Raw genomic sequence first — 17895 nt, forward strand, 5'->3', positions numbered from 1 at the left:
CACAGCCAGACGCGGCACACACACACAGCCAGACGCGGCACACACACACAGCCAGACGCGGCACACACACACAGCCAGACGCGGCACACACACACAGCCAGACGCGGCACACACACACAGCCAGACGCGGCACACACACACAGCCAGACGCGGCACACACACACAGCCAGACGCGGCACACACACACAGCCAGACGCGGCACACACACACAGCCAGACGCGGCACACACACACAGCCAGACGCGGCACACACACACAGCCAGACGCGGCACACACACACAGCCAGACGCGGCACACACACACAGCCAGACGCGGCACACACACACAGCCAGACGCGGCACACACACACAGCCAGACGCGGCACACACACACAGCCAGACGCGGCACACACACACAGCCAGACGCGGCACACACACACAGCCAGACGCGGCACACACACACAGCCAGACGCGGCACACACACACAGCCAGACGCGGCACACACACACAGCCAGACGCGGCACACACACACAGCCAGACGCGGCACACACACACAGCCAGACGCGGCACACACACACAGCCAGACGCGGCACACACACACAGCCAGACGCGGCACACACACACAGCCAGACGCGGCACACACACACAGCCAGACGCGGCACACACACACACAGATAGACACGGCACACACACACAGCCAGACGCGGCACACACACACAGCCAGACGCGGCACACACACACAGCCAGACGCGGCACACACACACAGCCAGACGCGGCACACACACACAGCCAGACGCGGCACACACACACACGCACACAGCCAGACGCGGCACACACACACACAGCCAGACGCAGCACACACACACACGCACACAGCCAGACGCGGCACACACACACACACACACACACAGCCAGACGCAGCACACACACACACGCACACAGCCAGACGCGGCACACACACACACGCACAGCTAGACACGGCACACACACACAGCCAGACGCGGCACACACACACGCACACACAGCCAGACGCGGCACACACACAGCCAGACGCGGCGCGCGCACACACACACGCACAGCCAGACGCGGCGCACACAGTCAAATTACCATTGCACCTTCCTCCTGCTCTTCAATCTCATTGAAGATTTTTCTCTTGGTCCTGGTAAAGTTCTGGAACTGGAATATTCTGGCGTAATCCAGCGGCAGGTTCTCCTTGGGGTCCCAAGGCGATGCCCGGAAACTCTTCAGACCTCTGTACTTCTGAAACCTGCGCAATGTACAGATCAAGATGTGTGCAGAATAACCAAACACCTACTCAGGAGGGGCTAACCCAGTGGTTACATTTCTCTCGGATTATCCCCCCACCACATGATGCAGCACAGGAGGCGGCCATTCGGCCCATCGTGCCTGTGCTGGCTCTGTGACAGAGCGATCCAGCTAGTCCCGCTCCCCTGCTCTTTCCCCATAGTCGTGAACATTTTTCCTTTTGAAGCATTTATCCAATTCCATTTGCAAGTTACTATTAAATCTCCTTTTCAGGTAGCACGCTCCATATCACAACAACTCGCTGCGTAAAAATAATTCTCATCTCCACCTCTGGCTCTTTTGCCAATCACCTTAAATCTGTGCCCTCTGGTTCCCGACCCTCCTGCCCCGGGGAACAGTTTCTACCTGACTATGGTATCAAAACCCCTGAAGTAGAACTTTTGAGGACTAGCAGTGATATTACGTATGGAATAAATTGTGCAGTACGCTGTCACTGGACAGACTGTCCATAGCAATAGACCACAGGGCACAAAGCAAGGCTTTCCCTTGAAGCAATTCATGAAAGGAAGCAAAAGCTGGAATTTAACCTCTTACACAAGAAATAGGAGCAGGAATCGGCCACCTGGCCCCTCGAGCCTACTCCACCATTCAATAAGGTCATGGCTGATCTGATCATGGACTCAGCTCCACTTCCCCGCCCGCTCCCCATAACCCCTTATCGTTTGAGAAACTTTCTATTTCGGTCTTAAATTTATTTAATGTCCCAGCTTCCACAGCTCTGTGAGGCAGCAAATTCCACAGATCCACAACCCTCAGAATTTCTCCTCATCTCTGTTTTAAATGGGCGGCCCCTTATTCTAAGATCATGCCCTCCAGTTCTAGTCTCCCCCATCAGTGGAAACATCCTCTCTGCATCCACCTTGTCGAGCCCCCTCATAATCTGATACGTTTCTATAAGGTCACCTCTCATTCTTCTGAACTCCAATGAGTAGAGGCCCAACCTACTCAACCTTTCCTCATAAGTCAACCCCCTCATCCCCAGAATCAACCTGGTGAACCGCCTCCAAAGTATATCCTTTCGTAAATATGGAAAGCAAGACTGCACGAGGTATTTCAAGTGTGACCTCACCAAAACTTTATATAGCTGTAGCAAGACTTCCCTGCTTTTATATTCCATCCCCTTTGCAATAAAGGCCAAGATACCATTGGCCTTCCTGATCACTTGCTGTACCTGCAAATTACTTTTTGTGTTTCATGCACAAGGACCCCCAGGTCCCGCTGTACTGCAGCACTTTGCAATCTTTCTCCATTTAAATAATAACTTGCTCATTGATTTTTCCTACCAAAGTGCATGACCTGGAGTGCAACAATTCAAATCACCGAAAACGAGAGATTTTAATTGTTAACAGTTGTATTCAGTCTCATTGGATTCCTTCTGCACTCTCCCCGAGGGGCAGATGCTTTGAGCCCAGTTCCTCCAGTGCAGCAGCTCCCTGCCCCCAGCCCAAGTGACCATTCTTCGGCATGAGCTGAGACAGTGTGCACCGGCGTGCTACTCAACTGCAGCGTGCATCACAGATGAATCAGGTCCTGTTTTTGATTTGTTTCAACTGTGGCTCGGTGGGTGTCACTCTCCGCGTCAGAGGACGACGGGTTCAAGTCCCACCACAGAGACTTAAGCACATAATCCAGGCTGATAGCTCAGCACGGTACTGAGGGAGCGCTGCACCGTCGGAGGGGCGGGACTGAGGGAGCGCCGCACTGTCGGAGGGGCGGGACTGAGGGAGCGCCGCACTGTCGGAGGGGCGGTACTGAGGGAGCGCTGCACCGTCGGAGGGGCGGTACTGAGGGAGCGCCGCACTGTCGGAGGGGCGGTACTGAGGGAGCGCTGCACCGTCGGAGGGGCGGTACTGAGGGAGTGCCGCACTGTCGGAGGGGCGGGACTGAGGGAGTGCCGCACTGTCGGAGGGGCGGGACTGAGGGAGCGCCGCACTGTCGGAGGGGCGGGACTGAGGGAGCGCCGCACTGTCGGAGGGGCGGGACTGAGGGAGCGCCGCACTGTCGGAGGGGCAGTACTGAGGGAGCGCCGCACCGTCGGAGGGGCGGGACTGAGGGAGCGCCGCACCGTCGGAGGGGCGGGACTGAGGGAGCGCCGCACTGTCGGAGGGGCGGGACTGAGGGAGCGCCGCACTGTCGGAGGGGCAGTCTTTTTGAGCAGATATTAAACCGAGATGCTGTCTGCCCTCTCAGGTGGACTTAAAAGATACCATTAAAAAAGCCATTGACAACTCAAAACCTACTCTTTGAAGATGCTGTTTGTGAAAGCAAGAAGAAATCATTTGAAGGATGGAATCCTCCATTGGTCCCCAAAAGGCTGGTGTGTGGGTATTCGGGTGACCCCTGTCCTCAGCCAATGGATAGCTGCAACATCACTGAGTGGCACTGACCCACCCACACCACCGGGAGAAAGGTTAGCCCACAGTCACGTACCGGACTCTCGCGGGCACATCCTTCGGAGTGTCCACCTCATCAGGGAACATTTCATCCATGCGCTCCTGCTTGTACTTTTCCAGCATCTCCTTCTCCTCCTCATCGTCAATCTTTTCGTCGTAATGATCATCACGGATGCTTTCTGGAACAGTCATGGTCTCACACTCCTCGTCAGCCTCTCCCTCACCGTCACTTTCATCGCTGGCCTATGGGTACAGAACAATACATCAGGTGCTGGGGTGACAGGACCACTTCCCACTTGTGTAACCAGCAGCAGCAGCATCGTGGATCAGAGGGTCAATGGGGATTGGGGCCAGGGCCAGCAAGGGTCACCGGGCCAGCGAGGGTCAGACACTGCGCAAAGCTCCTTCGCCTCACCCCCGCACCACCCCAATGGTGTGCCTGTGTTTATTCAGCACATCTCAGACATGTTTCAAAGCGCTTCAGGCAATGAATTATTTGAAGTGCAGTCACTGCTGTTAAGGAGGCAGAGGCAGTAGTCATTATGCGCACTGCAAGATCCCACCAGCAGCAATTTGACGAGTGAGCAGGTAACCCATCTCTGGTGGGGGATGTTACGGCTGGAATGTTGGCCAGGACACCGGCTCACCCATTAACAGTCACCGGATCTTTTACTTCCAGCTCAACAGGCGGACATACAGCCCGTGTGTACCATCTCATCTCAAGGAAGGCACCTCCTGCACTGCAGCACTCTCTCAGCACTGCACTGGGGTGCCAGCCTGTCGTACTTGCTTGAACCTGACCCTAAGAAGGGTGACCCCTCCTGCACCCAGGGAACTTGCCCGTTTTCCATCCCTTGCAGCCTGAATGAGACGGACCATTGTCCCACTCACTGGGAACAGACACCTTCCCGAACCATTTCAGATCGGGCCTTACAGCCAGCTCCCGGGTGCAAGGACATTGTACTAATCCCCAATACCACACACAAACTAAACCCAGTGCACAAGGGAGCCCCGACAGTGAGGAAAACAGCAGCACTTTCATTTACAAAGCGGTTAATATCAAGAGCCCTGAAGCAGGAGAAATGGAATTAAACAATCCTGTTTCCCAGCACTGGGGGCAAGGTGGGCTGCAATTCCATCAGAACGCAGTGATTTGATTCGATAGTCGGCACACTGATATGGAAGTGCAGACAGCAGGGCTGGAATTATGGCCATGTTTCTTACCTGTGACAGTGCCTCCCCCTCCATATCATCATCACTTCCTTCCTCACCATCTTCCTCCTCCTCCTCCTCCTCCTCGTCGTCCAGAATCCAGGCAGCCTGGTAATCGGAAGTGCCCTTTGGGACTCTGCGAACAATCTTTCTACTTTCCTTCAACGCATCTGGAACAAAACAGTGAGATGGGCAAAGCGGTGAGCGACGGCAGAGAAACCACGGCACCGTACTGAGAGAGGCAGCTCTCGCCATACAGCAATCCCCACTCCGTGAAACTCAGCCCTCGGCTGCCTCGTCATCGGTCCCCAACCATCTCCCCCCCCCCACCCCCCCAAGGGCCCTCCGCCCCCCCACCCCCCTCTCGCCGCTGTGAGGCGCTCAGTGTTGGTTATATTTTGGGACATTGTTCCATTTTTCACAGAAAGAATTTGGAACAAGGTCACATTGTGTGTGGGGGGGATTAAAAAACAAAATGTATTCACAATTTTTTTTTTTAAAAGCACCAAGATGAAAGCAGGTTAAAATGCGAATGAACTGGTCACTGAAATGGTTTCCCAATGACCAAAGATAATAAGCAACCCATTGTGCTAAAACCCTCACTGACTCACGCCCACTGTGTTGGGAAGTCTCTGGTCCTGGGTGATTGACAGGTACATTTTCCCCTTCGGTTGTAAAACAGGGGCAAACGCACCAACAGAAAACTGCCGAGTCAGGTTTCACCAGAATCAGTGGCTCGAACGCAGGAAGTTAAAAGTTATTTTTAAAAATTAGTCATTCTTGGGGTCTTTGGGCGTCGCTGGCAAGGCTGGCATTTATTGCCCACCCCTAGTTGCCCTGAGATGGCGGGGGTGAGCTTCCTCCTCGAGCCCCCACAGTCCCTGTGGTGAAGATGCTCAGAGCTGCTCATGCTTTGGGGGTCAGTGTTACCGGGTACCCACCCTCGGCCTCGCGCAGTTCCTCGTCCGTTGGCCAGGTCTGCTCCCCTTCCATTGGATCGGGAACCACCTCCGACTCCAGCGATTCCTGCTTCCTGGAATCTGCTTTCATCAACACTTTCAGCTCCTCTTCCATCTCTGCAGCGGGATCCTGACAAAGGAAGAGGAATCTAATCAATGGAGGTAGGATCAAGGGCATTGAGTCCATCCTGACTGTCCTGTCTTTCAGACCTTCCCCCCCCCCCCCCCCCCCACCCCAAGAACCACAGGATTTCTTATCGACACAGTTTCTCTCTCCCCAGAAAACAAAGACTCCCAGGAAAAACCAAGTGCAACACACATATATTTATATATATATATATTGCTGTCCATCAACTGTTTCCATTAAAATTTTTTATATTAATAATGGAAACCTATGTAAACGACATGCTGTAATTACACCCTCCCGCCAGTGAAGGCGCCACATCACCAGTGGTGGAAAAGTGTAATTACAGAGTGGCACGTTTACATAGGCAGCTACCAGCAACAGCTTGCATTTATATAGCGCCTTTAACGTAGGAAAACGTCACAAGGTGCTTCACAGGAGCATTATTAAACAAAATTTGACATCGAGTCACATAAGGAAGTAATAGGACAGGCGACCAAAAGCTTGGTCGAAGAGGTAGGTTTTCAGGAGCATTTTAAAGGAGGAGAGGTGTGGAGAAGTTTAGAGAGGAATTTCCAGAGCTCAGGGCCTAGGCAGCTGACGGCACGACCGCCAATGTTTGAGCGATGAAAATCGGGGATGAAGTGGCCTGGGGGGGGTTGCAGGGCTGGAGAAGATGAGAGAGATAGGGAGGGGTGAGGCCATGGAGGGATTTGAAAATAAGGATGAGAATTTTGAAATTGAGGCCTTGCCACACCGGGAGCCAATGTCGGTCAGCGAGCACAGCGAGCAATGGGCGAGCGGGATTTGGTGCAACTTAGGAAATGGGGCAGCGAGCACAGGGGGTGATGGGCGAGCGGGACTTTGAGCGAGTTCGGACACGGGGCAGCCGAGTTCTGGATGAGTTCATGTTTACATAGAGTAGTAATTTATATAGCATTAGAAATATAAATATAGATATAGGAATTATAATGAAAATACAAAAATAATAAAATGTATGACTGTAAAATGTGGACTGAACTGTCTCTATGTTGTGGTGCGGTTAGACCCCGCCCTCGAACCCCACTTACCCTGCAGTGCCACCACTGGAGGAAGAGTGGAATTACAGAGTGACACGCTTACATAGACAGTTACCATTATAAATGTAGACGACATTTATAATAGCAAAGTGAAAATAATGTACGACTTCAAAATAATGTCCTGGTCCAACTGTCCCCTGGCCTCTAAACCCACCTCACCTCAGGACTATACTTGGCATCAACTCTTACTGTGGGAGATGGACCAGTGTTGATGTTGTCATTGGGGAGACTGGAGAAGCGGAGGTTGTTCTCCTGAGAGCAGAGAAGGTCTAGGAGTGAATTAATAGAGGGGATCAAGGTCATGAAGGGTTTTGAGAGAGTAAATAAGAACCTATTTGCAGTGCCGGGAGGGTCGGTAACCAGAGGGCCGGTCACCAGAGGGCACAGATTTAAAGTAATCGGCAAACGAACCGGAGGTATGAGGACGACAATTTTTGTGTTTACGCAGCGAGTTGTTGTGATCAGGATCGCGCTGCCTGAAAGGGCGGTGGGAGCAGATTCAATAGTGACTTTCAAACGGGAATCAGATAAATACTTGAAACGGATTTGCAGGGCTGTGGGGAAAGGGCGGGGGATGGGACCAATCGGATCACTCTTTCTGAAGAGCCGGCACAGGCATGATGGGCCGAATGGCTTCTTGCTGTGCTGTACGATTCTGTAAGCATTGTAAGTGCATCAGCCGACTATCTTTTTACTCACTCGCATCTCTGCATCCTCTCTTTTCTTTGTCGTCTTGGGATTCAGGGGCATGGGGTCAGGCGGACCATCGATCTGACTCATCTGGAAATCTCCATGTCCCACAATGTGAACCAGCTTGCTGACATCCAGCGTCTGTCCCCGGACATAACCAGACACCTTCAGCGTTCCCACCAGTCCGCTTTCGTCGCTGGCCTCGAAGGCGGCCCGCTGTGCCAGCAAGTAGGAGCGGTGCTGCCGAAAGGCGAGGTGCCGCTGTTTCTGCATGGCGATGTGTCTGATGACCAGCACGGCCTCCTGCTCTGTGTCCAGGTGAAAGAGTTTGGCCTCAAGGAAACGTTTCTCCAACATCTTGCTCAGGTTCTTCCTGGCATCCGTTCGTTTCTTGACGGGAAGGTCGTTAACTCCCTGAACCACGAACACTGTGGGGCGAGAGTCAGTTACACATGGAGCACCGTTCCCTTTTGGACCAGACTCCCCCCCCCCCCCCCCGCCCGACACCCAACACTAAGCATTACCAGCAGACGGTAGGGTATGTCAGACCAGGGGAATTATCAGCAGGAAAATGCCTTTAGGCCCAACAAGCCCGTCTCCTTCTGATGGATTTCGACCTGTCGGGTCCCCCCCCCGCCGGGTCCCTCGGGCCCGCCTGCCATGCACCCCCTCCCCCCCTCCTCCAGGTCCGCACCCCACGCCATCAAAACTTGGCCTGGATTCTCAATTTCCAGTCAGCTCAAATTATACAATGACTTTAATCAATTTTTTTCCCCGTTAAAATTAGACTTTGATTAATTTTGTTCACTTTTAAAAATATTAATTCTCGATTGTGGACGTGACTGGCAAGGCTGGCATTTATTGCCCATCCCTAGTTGGTTTGATACAACTGAGTGTCTCGCTGGGCCACGACAGAGGACAGTCGAGAGTCAAGCACTTGGGTGTGGGACTGGAGTCCCCTATAGGCCCAGACCGGGTAAGGACAGCAGCTTTCCTTCCCTGAAGAACGCGAGAAGTAGTTGGGTTTTTACTACAATCCGACAGCTTCACGCTCACTTTTACTGATGCCAGCTTTTAAAAAAATGAACTAAATTAAAATTCTCAAATGGCCATGGTATGATTTGAACTCATTCCCTGGTTTACTAGTCCAGCAGCACCACAGCGCTATCCTATCCCACCAGCAAGTCCCTGACAGCGCATGCACACCGAATCCACATACCATGGCTGGGGAGGCCTTGAGCAAACAGACAGGAGAGACAAAAGTCCCCATAACTGTCCCATCCCTCATACGGATCTAGCACAAACATCAGCGTGTCCGCTACTTTGGCAAGGTCAAGAACCGCGTGGATATCACCTGAAAAGGAACAAAGAAATGTGAACATAGGAACAGGAGGAGGCCATTCAGCCCCTCGGGCCTGTTACACAGGAACAGGAGGAGGCCATTCAGCCCCTCGAGCCTGTTACACAGGAACAGGAGGAGTCCATTCAGCCCCTCGAGCCTGTTACACAGGAACAGGAGAAGGCCATTCAGCCCCTCGAGCCTGTTACATAGGAACAGGAGGAGTCCATTCAGCCACTCGAGCCTGTTACACAGGAACAGGAGGAGACCATTCAGCCCCTCGAACCTGTTACACAGGAACAGGAGGAGTCCATTCAGCCACTCGAGCCTGTTACACAGGAACAGGAGGCGGCCATTCAGCTCCTCGAGCCTGTTCCGCCTTTCAGTTAGATCACGGTTGATCTGTATCTTAATTCCATTAACCCGCCTTGGTTCAATAATCCTGACCTAACAAAATCTATCGATCCTGGTCTTGAAAGCTCCAATTGACCGCCAGCACCCACAGCCTTTGGGGGAAGAGAGTTCCCGATTCCTACTGCCCTTTGTGTGAAGAAATGTTTCCAGGCATCGCCCCTGAACGGCCGGGCCCTAATTTTAAGATTGTGCCCCCTTGTTCTTGTCTCCCCCCAGCAGCGGAAATAGTTTCTCTGTATTTACCCAACTGAATACATTTATCATTTTAAAGACCTCATTACAATCACCCCTTAATCGTCTAAATTCAGGGGAACAAAAGCCTGGGCTATAGTTGTGCGTTAGCTTAACAGCCCCGTGTAAACATTGGAGTGTGCCTTGGGCAGAAGGAGAAGGCTGCAGTCTGACTGGTGAGCCAGCCCCCGCCCCTCTAACAGAAGGAGAAACCTTCACGGGCCCAGAGCGCCTGTTGTTGTCGGGCACACCTGAACGGGGCTCCTTCTGCACGTGAGCGACACACATTCCCCGTGGGATCAGACTCGTGGTGAACTGCTTGGATAGATTAGGATTCACTTCAATTTTCTATCTTCAATCCACAGATACTGTTCACAAAGCCCCGGCTCTGCACACTGTTCCTTAATGTGAACCACAAAGCCCCAGCTGACCTTGGTGGGTGGGGCAGGCGATCAGATTGCGCCAGTGTCGCTCTGCAATTGCCTCAGCTTCGGAGTCGCCCCTCCTTCGGGAACGTACCTTGTCTGGTGTCGCCCCGAAATAACCCGCGCAGAGAGTGGGAACTCAGCAATATAAATATATTTAAATCGCAAGGTGGGAGTAGGGTTTGGTGTGTATAACACTTACAGGTATCCGCTCGTTATCTGCAGCATGCCACGCATTTGAAATGCCTTTGACTCCGCTGGTTCTATGAATCTGCAGAAACCCATTGCAGGGACGAGCTGACGGGCCGAATGGCCTCTTTCTGTGCTGTAACCGTTCTATGATTCCATTCATTAGAAACGCTCAGTTGCTCACCTGCATTCACTCGGATGAAGTAGAACCTCTGTTTGAACCTGGGGCAGACTAATCCAAAGCGCTCGCCCCCTTCATCCCGGTCATGCACGCTCGCGGTCTCATCGCTCTGAATCAACCTCAGCGCATCCTGGGCACTTGTGCCAGCGTGCAGGAGGATTACAGCCACCAGGTGGGGGGGTCCCTCTTTACTGCCCAGACTCCTCTTCTCTGTCAGCACCTGCAGAGGGAACAAGCGCCCAACAGCTCACGCACTGCACTGCAGGTCACCACGTATTACACGTTTTACATGCTTCAGCTGTGCAGAGCCATGGTCAGACCTTACCTGGAGTACGGTGTTCAGTCCTAGGAACCGTGCCCTGGCCGGGGTGCAGTGCTGATTCACCAGAATGATACCCAGAGCTTAGAGGATTAAATTACGAGGACAGTATGCATAAACTAGCCTATTATTCACTGGAATTTAGAAGATTAAGAGGCGGTGGGGAATCCAGAACAAGGAGGCATAACCTTCAAATTAGAGCCATGCTGTTCAGGGGTGATGTCAAGAAACACTTCTTCACACAAAGGGCAGTGGGAATCTGGAACTCTCGCCCTCAAAGGCTGTGGATCAACTGAAGCTATCAAGACCGAGATCGATAGATTTTTGTTAGGTAAGGGTATCAAGGAATATGGAGCAAAGGCTGGCAAATGGAGTTGAGGTACATTTCTGTCATGATCTAATTGAATGACAGAGCAGGGCTCGAGGGGCTGAATGGCCTCCTCCTGTTCCTGTGTACCCAGCTCTACACCATTCTCTGTCACTTGGAAACACTCCCAGGTGCCTCCTCCTCCAAGTTTCATTTCCGATGCGGAAGGAACTTGCTACCAGTCAGGATTCGACGGAGCCACTGGGATGAGAGCTCACCGCCTATCCCAGGTGACACATTGATCTGTTCATCACCTTTAGGCACAAATAAATTCTCTCTGAAGTACCTTATTGGACAGAGTCTGGAAATCAGTACCGGGCCGTAATCAAGGTATCAGTGCCAGTACCCACCCAGAACAGAGCTCTTTAAATCAGCCTGCACAAATCTCAGCCCCCAGTTGCTGATGCAGTGCCTGTGGGGAGCACAGACGGATCACTGGCGACCTTCAGCGACCCCTCCCTTTACACTTAAGAATGGAGTTTGCCAGGGATGGGATGTGTGGGTGTGCTGGGGGGGTGGTCAGAGGTTGGGGTTGAAGATTAGGATGGGTCAGGAGTTGGGAGGGTCGACGGTCAGGGTGGGTCAGAAGTTGAAGGTCGGGGTGGGTCAGAGGTTGGGTGTCAAAGGTCGGGGTGGGTCAGAGGTTGGGTGTCAAAGGTCGGGGTGGGTCAGAGGTTGGGTGTCAAAGGTCGGGGTGGGTCATAGGTTTGGTGTCAAAGGTCGGGTGTCAAAGGTCGGGGTGGGTCAAAGGTCGGGGTGGGTCAGAGGTTGGGTGTCAAAGGTCGGGGTGGGTCAGAGGTTGGGTGTCAAAGGTCAGGTTGGGTCAAGAAATACGACGGCTGGGGTCGAAGGTCGGGGAGATCACTCACCGCCTCCCTCTTCTGCTGCCGGATCTGGTTTGCGTGGTGTCTCCGATCATGTTTCTTCAAGTCTTTCCTCACCTTCTTACTGATCGTCTGAACAGACACTCGGCCTGTGGACACAGACTGACAGCGTCAACAAACCGGCCCCGGCCCGGGCCCCGCCTCAACCACAGCCCGCAACCCCCGGCCCCCAGGGCAGGCCCCGCAACCCCCGGCCCCCAGGGCAGGCCCCGCAAACCCCCGGCCCCCAGGGCAGGCCCCGCAAACCCCCGGCCCCCGCAACCCCCGGCCCCCCAGGGCAGGCCCCGCAACCCCCGGCCCCCGCAACCCCCGGCCCCCCAGGGCAGGCCCCGCAACCCCCGGCCCCCCAGGGCAGGCCCCGCAACCCCCGGCCCCCGCAACCCCCGGCCCCCCCAGGGCAGGCCCCGCAAACCCCCGGCCCCGCAAACCCCGGCCCCCAGGGCAGGCCCCGCAACCCCCGGCCCCCAGGGCAGGCCCCCGCAAACCCCCGGCCCCCCAGGGCAGGCCCCGCAAACCCCCGGCTCCCGCAATGCCTGTGTCACGTGGAGCCCCAGCCTCCCCCCCTCTCGGGCCCGCCTACCTTTCCCCGCCCGCCGCAGGCTGCCCTTGGTGCGGTGCCGGCCGGCTTTGTGCGCCTTCTTGGGCTGCTTGAAGCAGCCGGGCCGATGAGGCTCCGCCACCGCGCCGCCCGCCATCTTAACAAGGAGCTGGCGCCTGGCGCACGAGGCGACCCAGGGCCAGCGAGCCCGCTGCACCCTGGGATGCTGGAGGACCCGCGCGGCGGGGCGGGCCCGCTGCACCCTGGGATGCTGGAGGACCCGCGCGGCGGGAGACGGGCCCGGCCTCAGCCTGACAGACTTTAATTTACTGGTTTCCGACAATAACAAACAACAAGTGGCCCTGGGAGCCATTCTGTGGCGGTACTGAGGGAGTGCTGCACTGTCGGAGGGGCAGTACTGAGGGAGTGCTGCACTGTCGGAGGGGCAGTACTGAGGGAGTGCCGCACTGTCGGAGGGGCAGTACTGAGGGAGTGCCGCACTGTCGGAGGGGCAGTACTGAGGGAGTGCCGCACTGTCGGAGGGGCGGTACCGAGGGAGTGCCGCACTGTCGGAGGGGCGGTACTGAGGGAGCCCCGCACTGTCGGAGGGGCGGTACTGAGGGAGCGCCGCACTGTCGGAGGGGCGGTACTGAGGGAGTGCCGCACTGTCGGAGGGGCGGTACCGAGGGAGTGCCGCACTGTCGGAGGGGCAGTACCGAGGGAGCCCCGCACTGTCGGAGGGGCAGTACTGAGGGAGTGCCGCACTGTCGGAGGGGCAGTACTGAGGGAGTGCCGCACTGTCGGAGGGGCAGTACTGAGGGAGCACCGCACTGTCGGAGGGGCAGTACCGAGGGAGCCCCGCACTGTCGGAGGGGCCGTCTTTCAGATGAGACGTTAAACTGAGGCCCCGTCTGCCCTCTCAGGTGGACTCCAAAGGTCCTGTGGCACTATTTCAAAGAAGAGCGGGGGAGTTCCCCCCGGTGTCCTGGGGCCAATGTTTATCCCTCAGCCAATGTCACCAAAAAGATGATCTGCAGATTATCACATTGTTGTTTTTGGGATCTTGCTATGCACAAATTGGCTGCCTGGTTTCTAACATTGCACTTCAAAAGTGCATCAGTGGCTGTAAGTGACATCTTGAGGTTATGTCGTCTTTAAATGAAACATTCAGCTCCAGTGTCTAAAGCTAATCGCACTGCCCCGCTCTCTCCCCATAGCCGTGTATCTTCCTCTGCTTCCAATGCTTAGCCAATTTTTCCTTAAATGGGGCAATCGGCTCTGCCTCAACTACTCCCTGTGGTAAACCATTCCATTCTCCAACAATCCTGTGTGTATAAAAATACCTCCCACCTCTCTCCTCTCTCTTGCTGTCCTCTCGACACTGAAGCCCCAACCAGAATAAATTATCTTTCCCTATTCATTATCAAAATCTCTATAATTTAAAAAATCTCCTCTTCGCCTTCTCTTCTCCAATGGAAATAGTGCCAGTCTCCACATAATCATAGTGCCCCACCCCTGGCCCGTGAGTCAGTGCACAAAACGTGGCTTCATACGTGGAACTGTGTTTGCTGTCGATGGCACACCTGATGGTGGATCCCATTCCCTTTATTTCCCTGATGTTCACAGCTTTGAATCATTCACTCCACCACCTTGCCCCAGAGTCACTGAGCCGCCACACATTGGTAAATGCAAATTCAGTGGCACTCGCGAGCGTCTGCTTGCTGTGGCACTGAGGGAGCTCCGAGCTCGCTGGTGGGAGGGAGTGGAAGCAGCACACACTCCGTCTGGCAGTCGGAGAAAAACACCCACTGAGGTGGAGTTGGATACAATCACAAGCTTGTCAAAGAAGGAAGGAAAGACGTGCATTTCTATAGCGCCATTCACGATCACCGGACGTCCCAAAGCGATTTACAGACAATGAGTACTGTTTGAAGTGCAGTCACTGTTGTAATGTGGGAAATGCGGCAGCCAATTTGCACACAGCAAGCTCCCACACACAGCAATGTGATAATGACCAGATAACAGTAATGTCGATTGAGGGATAAATATTGGCCAGGACATCAGGGAAAACTCTCCTGTTCTTTGAAATAGTGTCATGGGATCTTTTACATCCCTCCGAGAGTGTAGCACTCCGACAGTGTAGTGCTCCCTCAGTACTGCCCCTCCGACAGTGCGGCGCTCCCTCAGTACTGACCCTCCGACAGTGCGGCGCTCCCTCAGTACTGACCCTCCGACAGTGCGGTGCTCCCTCAGTACCGCCCCTCTGACAGTGCGGCGCTCCCTCAGTACTGCCCCTCAGACAGTGCGGTGCTCCCTCAGTACCGCCCCTCCGACAGTGCGGCGCTCCCTCAGTACCGCCCCTCCGACAGTGCGGTGCTCCCTCAGTACTGCCCTTCCGACAGTGCGGCGCTCCCTCAGTACCGCCCTTCCGACAGTGCGGCGCTCCCTCAGTACCGCCCTTCCGACAGTGCGGCGCTCCCTCAGTACTGCCCCTCTGACAGTGCGGCGCTCCCTCAGTACCGCCCCTCCGACAGTGCGGCGCTCCCTCAGTACCGCCCCTCCGACAGTGCAGCACTCCCTCAGTACCGCCCCTCCGACAGTGCGGCGCTCCCTCAGGACTGACCCTCCGACAGTGCGGCACTCCCTCAGCACTGCACTGGAGTGTCAGCCTGGATTATGGGCTCAAGTCCCTGAAGTGGGACTTGAACCGACAACCTTCTGACTCAGTGGCGAGTGTGCTGTTCACTGAGCCACAGCTGACACAAAGCTAGGCAAGGAATGAGGGATTATGTTCTGGTAAACTTGGCACTGGAACGGTGAACTGAGCCTCACTCTGGGAATCAGAGAGATTTCCTTCAGTAAATAACATTTTGCAGATCCAGTAACTGAGTAACTGGAGACGTGCCGTGTGGGCAGTGTAGCGAGCTCGGGAGGAACAGGGGACTTTGGGCCTCAGGTTCCCAAAGCTGTCCCCCACTGGGTCTGGGTCTGTTGTAGACGCATTGATCGAGATTGCAGCAACCCCATCACCGTTGGATCAGCGACTGCCAGGATGGGAGAAAGCGCACTCGATGGACATTGGTAATCGTTAATGCATCGATGCCTGTCTTCCTATAACAGTAGAAGCCACCAGAGGGCAGGAGAGCACCAGTAATGTAATGGCGGCAGTGACGGGGCGTAACACGGAGGGCCCGAAGACCCTCGCCCTGCGACCCACACGGTCGCACCGGGACCCCGCCCGCTGGTGTCTGTCAGCACCAACCCCACCGGGATGTGCCGTCAGTGAGAGGTCACGGGATCAGCTGGCCTGTGACACTGGGTTTATCTGGTGACCCCAGCCGCCCCCTCCCCCCACAATCCCCAAGAGTCCGGCGCCCACCTGGCTGTGGTTGGGGGGGGGGCGTGAAGTCCAGGCCATGGGCGCTGATACACAGATACCTGTTATAAAGTTGGCCTCATCTTCAGGGATTCAGCCCACCAACCGGCCCAGATACTCCCCACCCCCCCCCCCCGGCCCAGATACTCCCCACCCCGCCACCCCCAGAGCGGGGCCACTCGCACCCCACGGAGGTCGGTGCAGTTCCAGACTTGCACCGTGTCCCATATTGGTTGGGGTAAGAAACCTCCCCCCTCACTCCTCGTCGCTCCCCCCCACTCCTCGTCGCTCCCCCCCACTCCTCGTCTCCCCCCCCACTCCTCGTCGCTCCCCCCCACCCCTCGTCTCCCCCCCACCCCTCGTCGCTCCCCCCCACCCCTCGTCGCTCCCCCCCACTCCTCGTCGCTCCCCCTCACTCCTCGTCGCTCCCCCTCACTCCTCGTCGCTCCCCCTCACTCCTCGTCGCTCCCCCTCACTCCTCGTCGCTCCCCCTCACTCCTCGTCGCTCCCCCTCACTCCTCGTCGCTCCCCCCCACTCCTCGTCGCTCCCCCTCACTCCTCGTCGCTCCCCCTCACTCCTCGTCGCTCCCCCCCCACCCCTCGTCGCTCCCCCCCACTCCTCGTCGCTCCCCCTCACTCCTCGTCGCTCCCCCCCACCCCTCGTCGCTCCCCCCCACCCCTTGTCGCTCCCCCCCTCACCCCTCGTCGCTCACCCCTCGTCGCTCACCCCTCGTCGCTCCCCCCTCGTCGCTCCCCCCCCCCCACCCCTCGTCGCTCCCCCCCCACCCCTCGTCGCTCACCCCTCGTCGCTCCCCCCCACCGCCCCCTCCCACACTTTGTCGCCCTCGCCCGGCCCCCCCACACTCCGGTCTCGTACCCGCCCCAGCAGTGAGTGGAGCTCTGACCCCAGTTGTTGTTGCGATCACATTAGCACAGATTGGAGAATAACACCAGTCCAAGTCTCTCAGTTTTATTCCGTTACTCACACAGCGATATTCCGTTATGGGGGCGGGACTCGGCCATTCAGCCCCTCTACCGATCTGTTACACGCACCTGCTCCGTATCCCAAGGTTCCACACAACAGGTAATTGACTAAACTGTGAGTGTGTGGGATTGGAGGGAGCCTCACGGCCCGGGGTTGGTAATAAGGGTGGGTGAGGATGGTGTTAAAGTGAGCATGCCGCTGTTGGATTGTGGATAGGGAAAGTTGCCATCCTTACCCGGTCTGGCCTCCCAGAACCCTCCGACAACCCAGCTTTTAATCTACACATTTTTTCTTTAATACTTTATTCAAATTCTCAAACTGCGGTGGTGTGATTGGAACTCACGCTCTCTGGATAATGTAACGCCTCTGTTTAAAAAAGGGAGCAGACAAAAGGCAGGTAACTATAGGCCGTTTAGTTTAACATCTGTAGTGGGGAAAATGCTTGAAGCTATCATTAAGGAAGAAATAGCGGGACATCTAGATAGGAACAGTGCAATCAAGCAGACGCAACATGGATTCATGAAGGGGAAATCATGTTTAACTAATTTACTGGAATTCTTTGAGGATATAACGAGCATGGTGGATAGAGGTGTACCGATGGATGTGGTGTATTTAGATTTCCAAAAGGCATTCGATAAGGTGCCACACAAAAGGCTACTGCAGAAGATAAAGGTACGCGGAGTCAGAGGAAATGTATTAGCATGGATCGAGAATTGGCTGGCTAACAGAAAGCAGAGAGTCGGGATAAATGGGTCCTTTTCGGGTTGGAAATCGGTGGTTAGTGGTGTGCCACAGGGATCGGTGCTGGGACCACAACTGTTTACAATATACATAGATGACCTGGAAGAGGGGACGGAGTGTAGTGTAACAAAATTTGCAGATGACAC

At 55.2% G+C, this 17895-nt stretch overlaps 1 protein-coding gene across 1 annotated transcript in view; it reads right to left on the reverse strand.

Annotated features, from left to right (window-relative positions):
• Nucleotides 1-12844, reverse strand: part of tsr1 (TSR1 ribosome maturation factor) — a 30113-nt gene extending 17269 nt beyond the window's left edge. The window contains exons 1-9 of the mRNA XM_070856881.1: nucleotides 12690-12844; nucleotides 12095-12198; nucleotides 10543-10759; nucleotides 8980-9114; nucleotides 7770-8188; nucleotides 5850-5997; nucleotides 4921-5078; nucleotides 3734-3939; nucleotides 1085-1244 (exon numbers count right to left, since the gene is read on the reverse strand). Coding sequence (XP_070712982.1) covers nucleotides 1085-1244; nucleotides 3734-3939; nucleotides 4921-5078; nucleotides 5850-5997; nucleotides 7770-8188; nucleotides 8980-9114; nucleotides 10543-10759; nucleotides 12095-12198; nucleotides 12690-12804 — 1662 coding nt within the window. The 5' untranslated portion in view covers nucleotides 12805-12844. The remainder of the gene's footprint in view (nucleotides 1-1084; nucleotides 1245-3733; nucleotides 3940-4920; nucleotides 5079-5849; nucleotides 5998-7769; nucleotides 8189-8979; nucleotides 9115-10542; nucleotides 10760-12094; nucleotides 12199-12689) is intronic.
• Nucleotides 12845-17895: the final 5051 nt, after the last annotated feature.

This window comes from Pristiophorus japonicus, chromosome 16, assembly GCF_044704955.1.
Source record: "Pristiophorus japonicus isolate sPriJap1 chromosome 16, sPriJap1.hap1, whole genome shotgun sequence".
Lineage (NCBI taxonomy): Eukaryota > Metazoa > Chordata > Chondrichthyes > Pristiophoridae > Pristiophorus > Pristiophorus japonicus.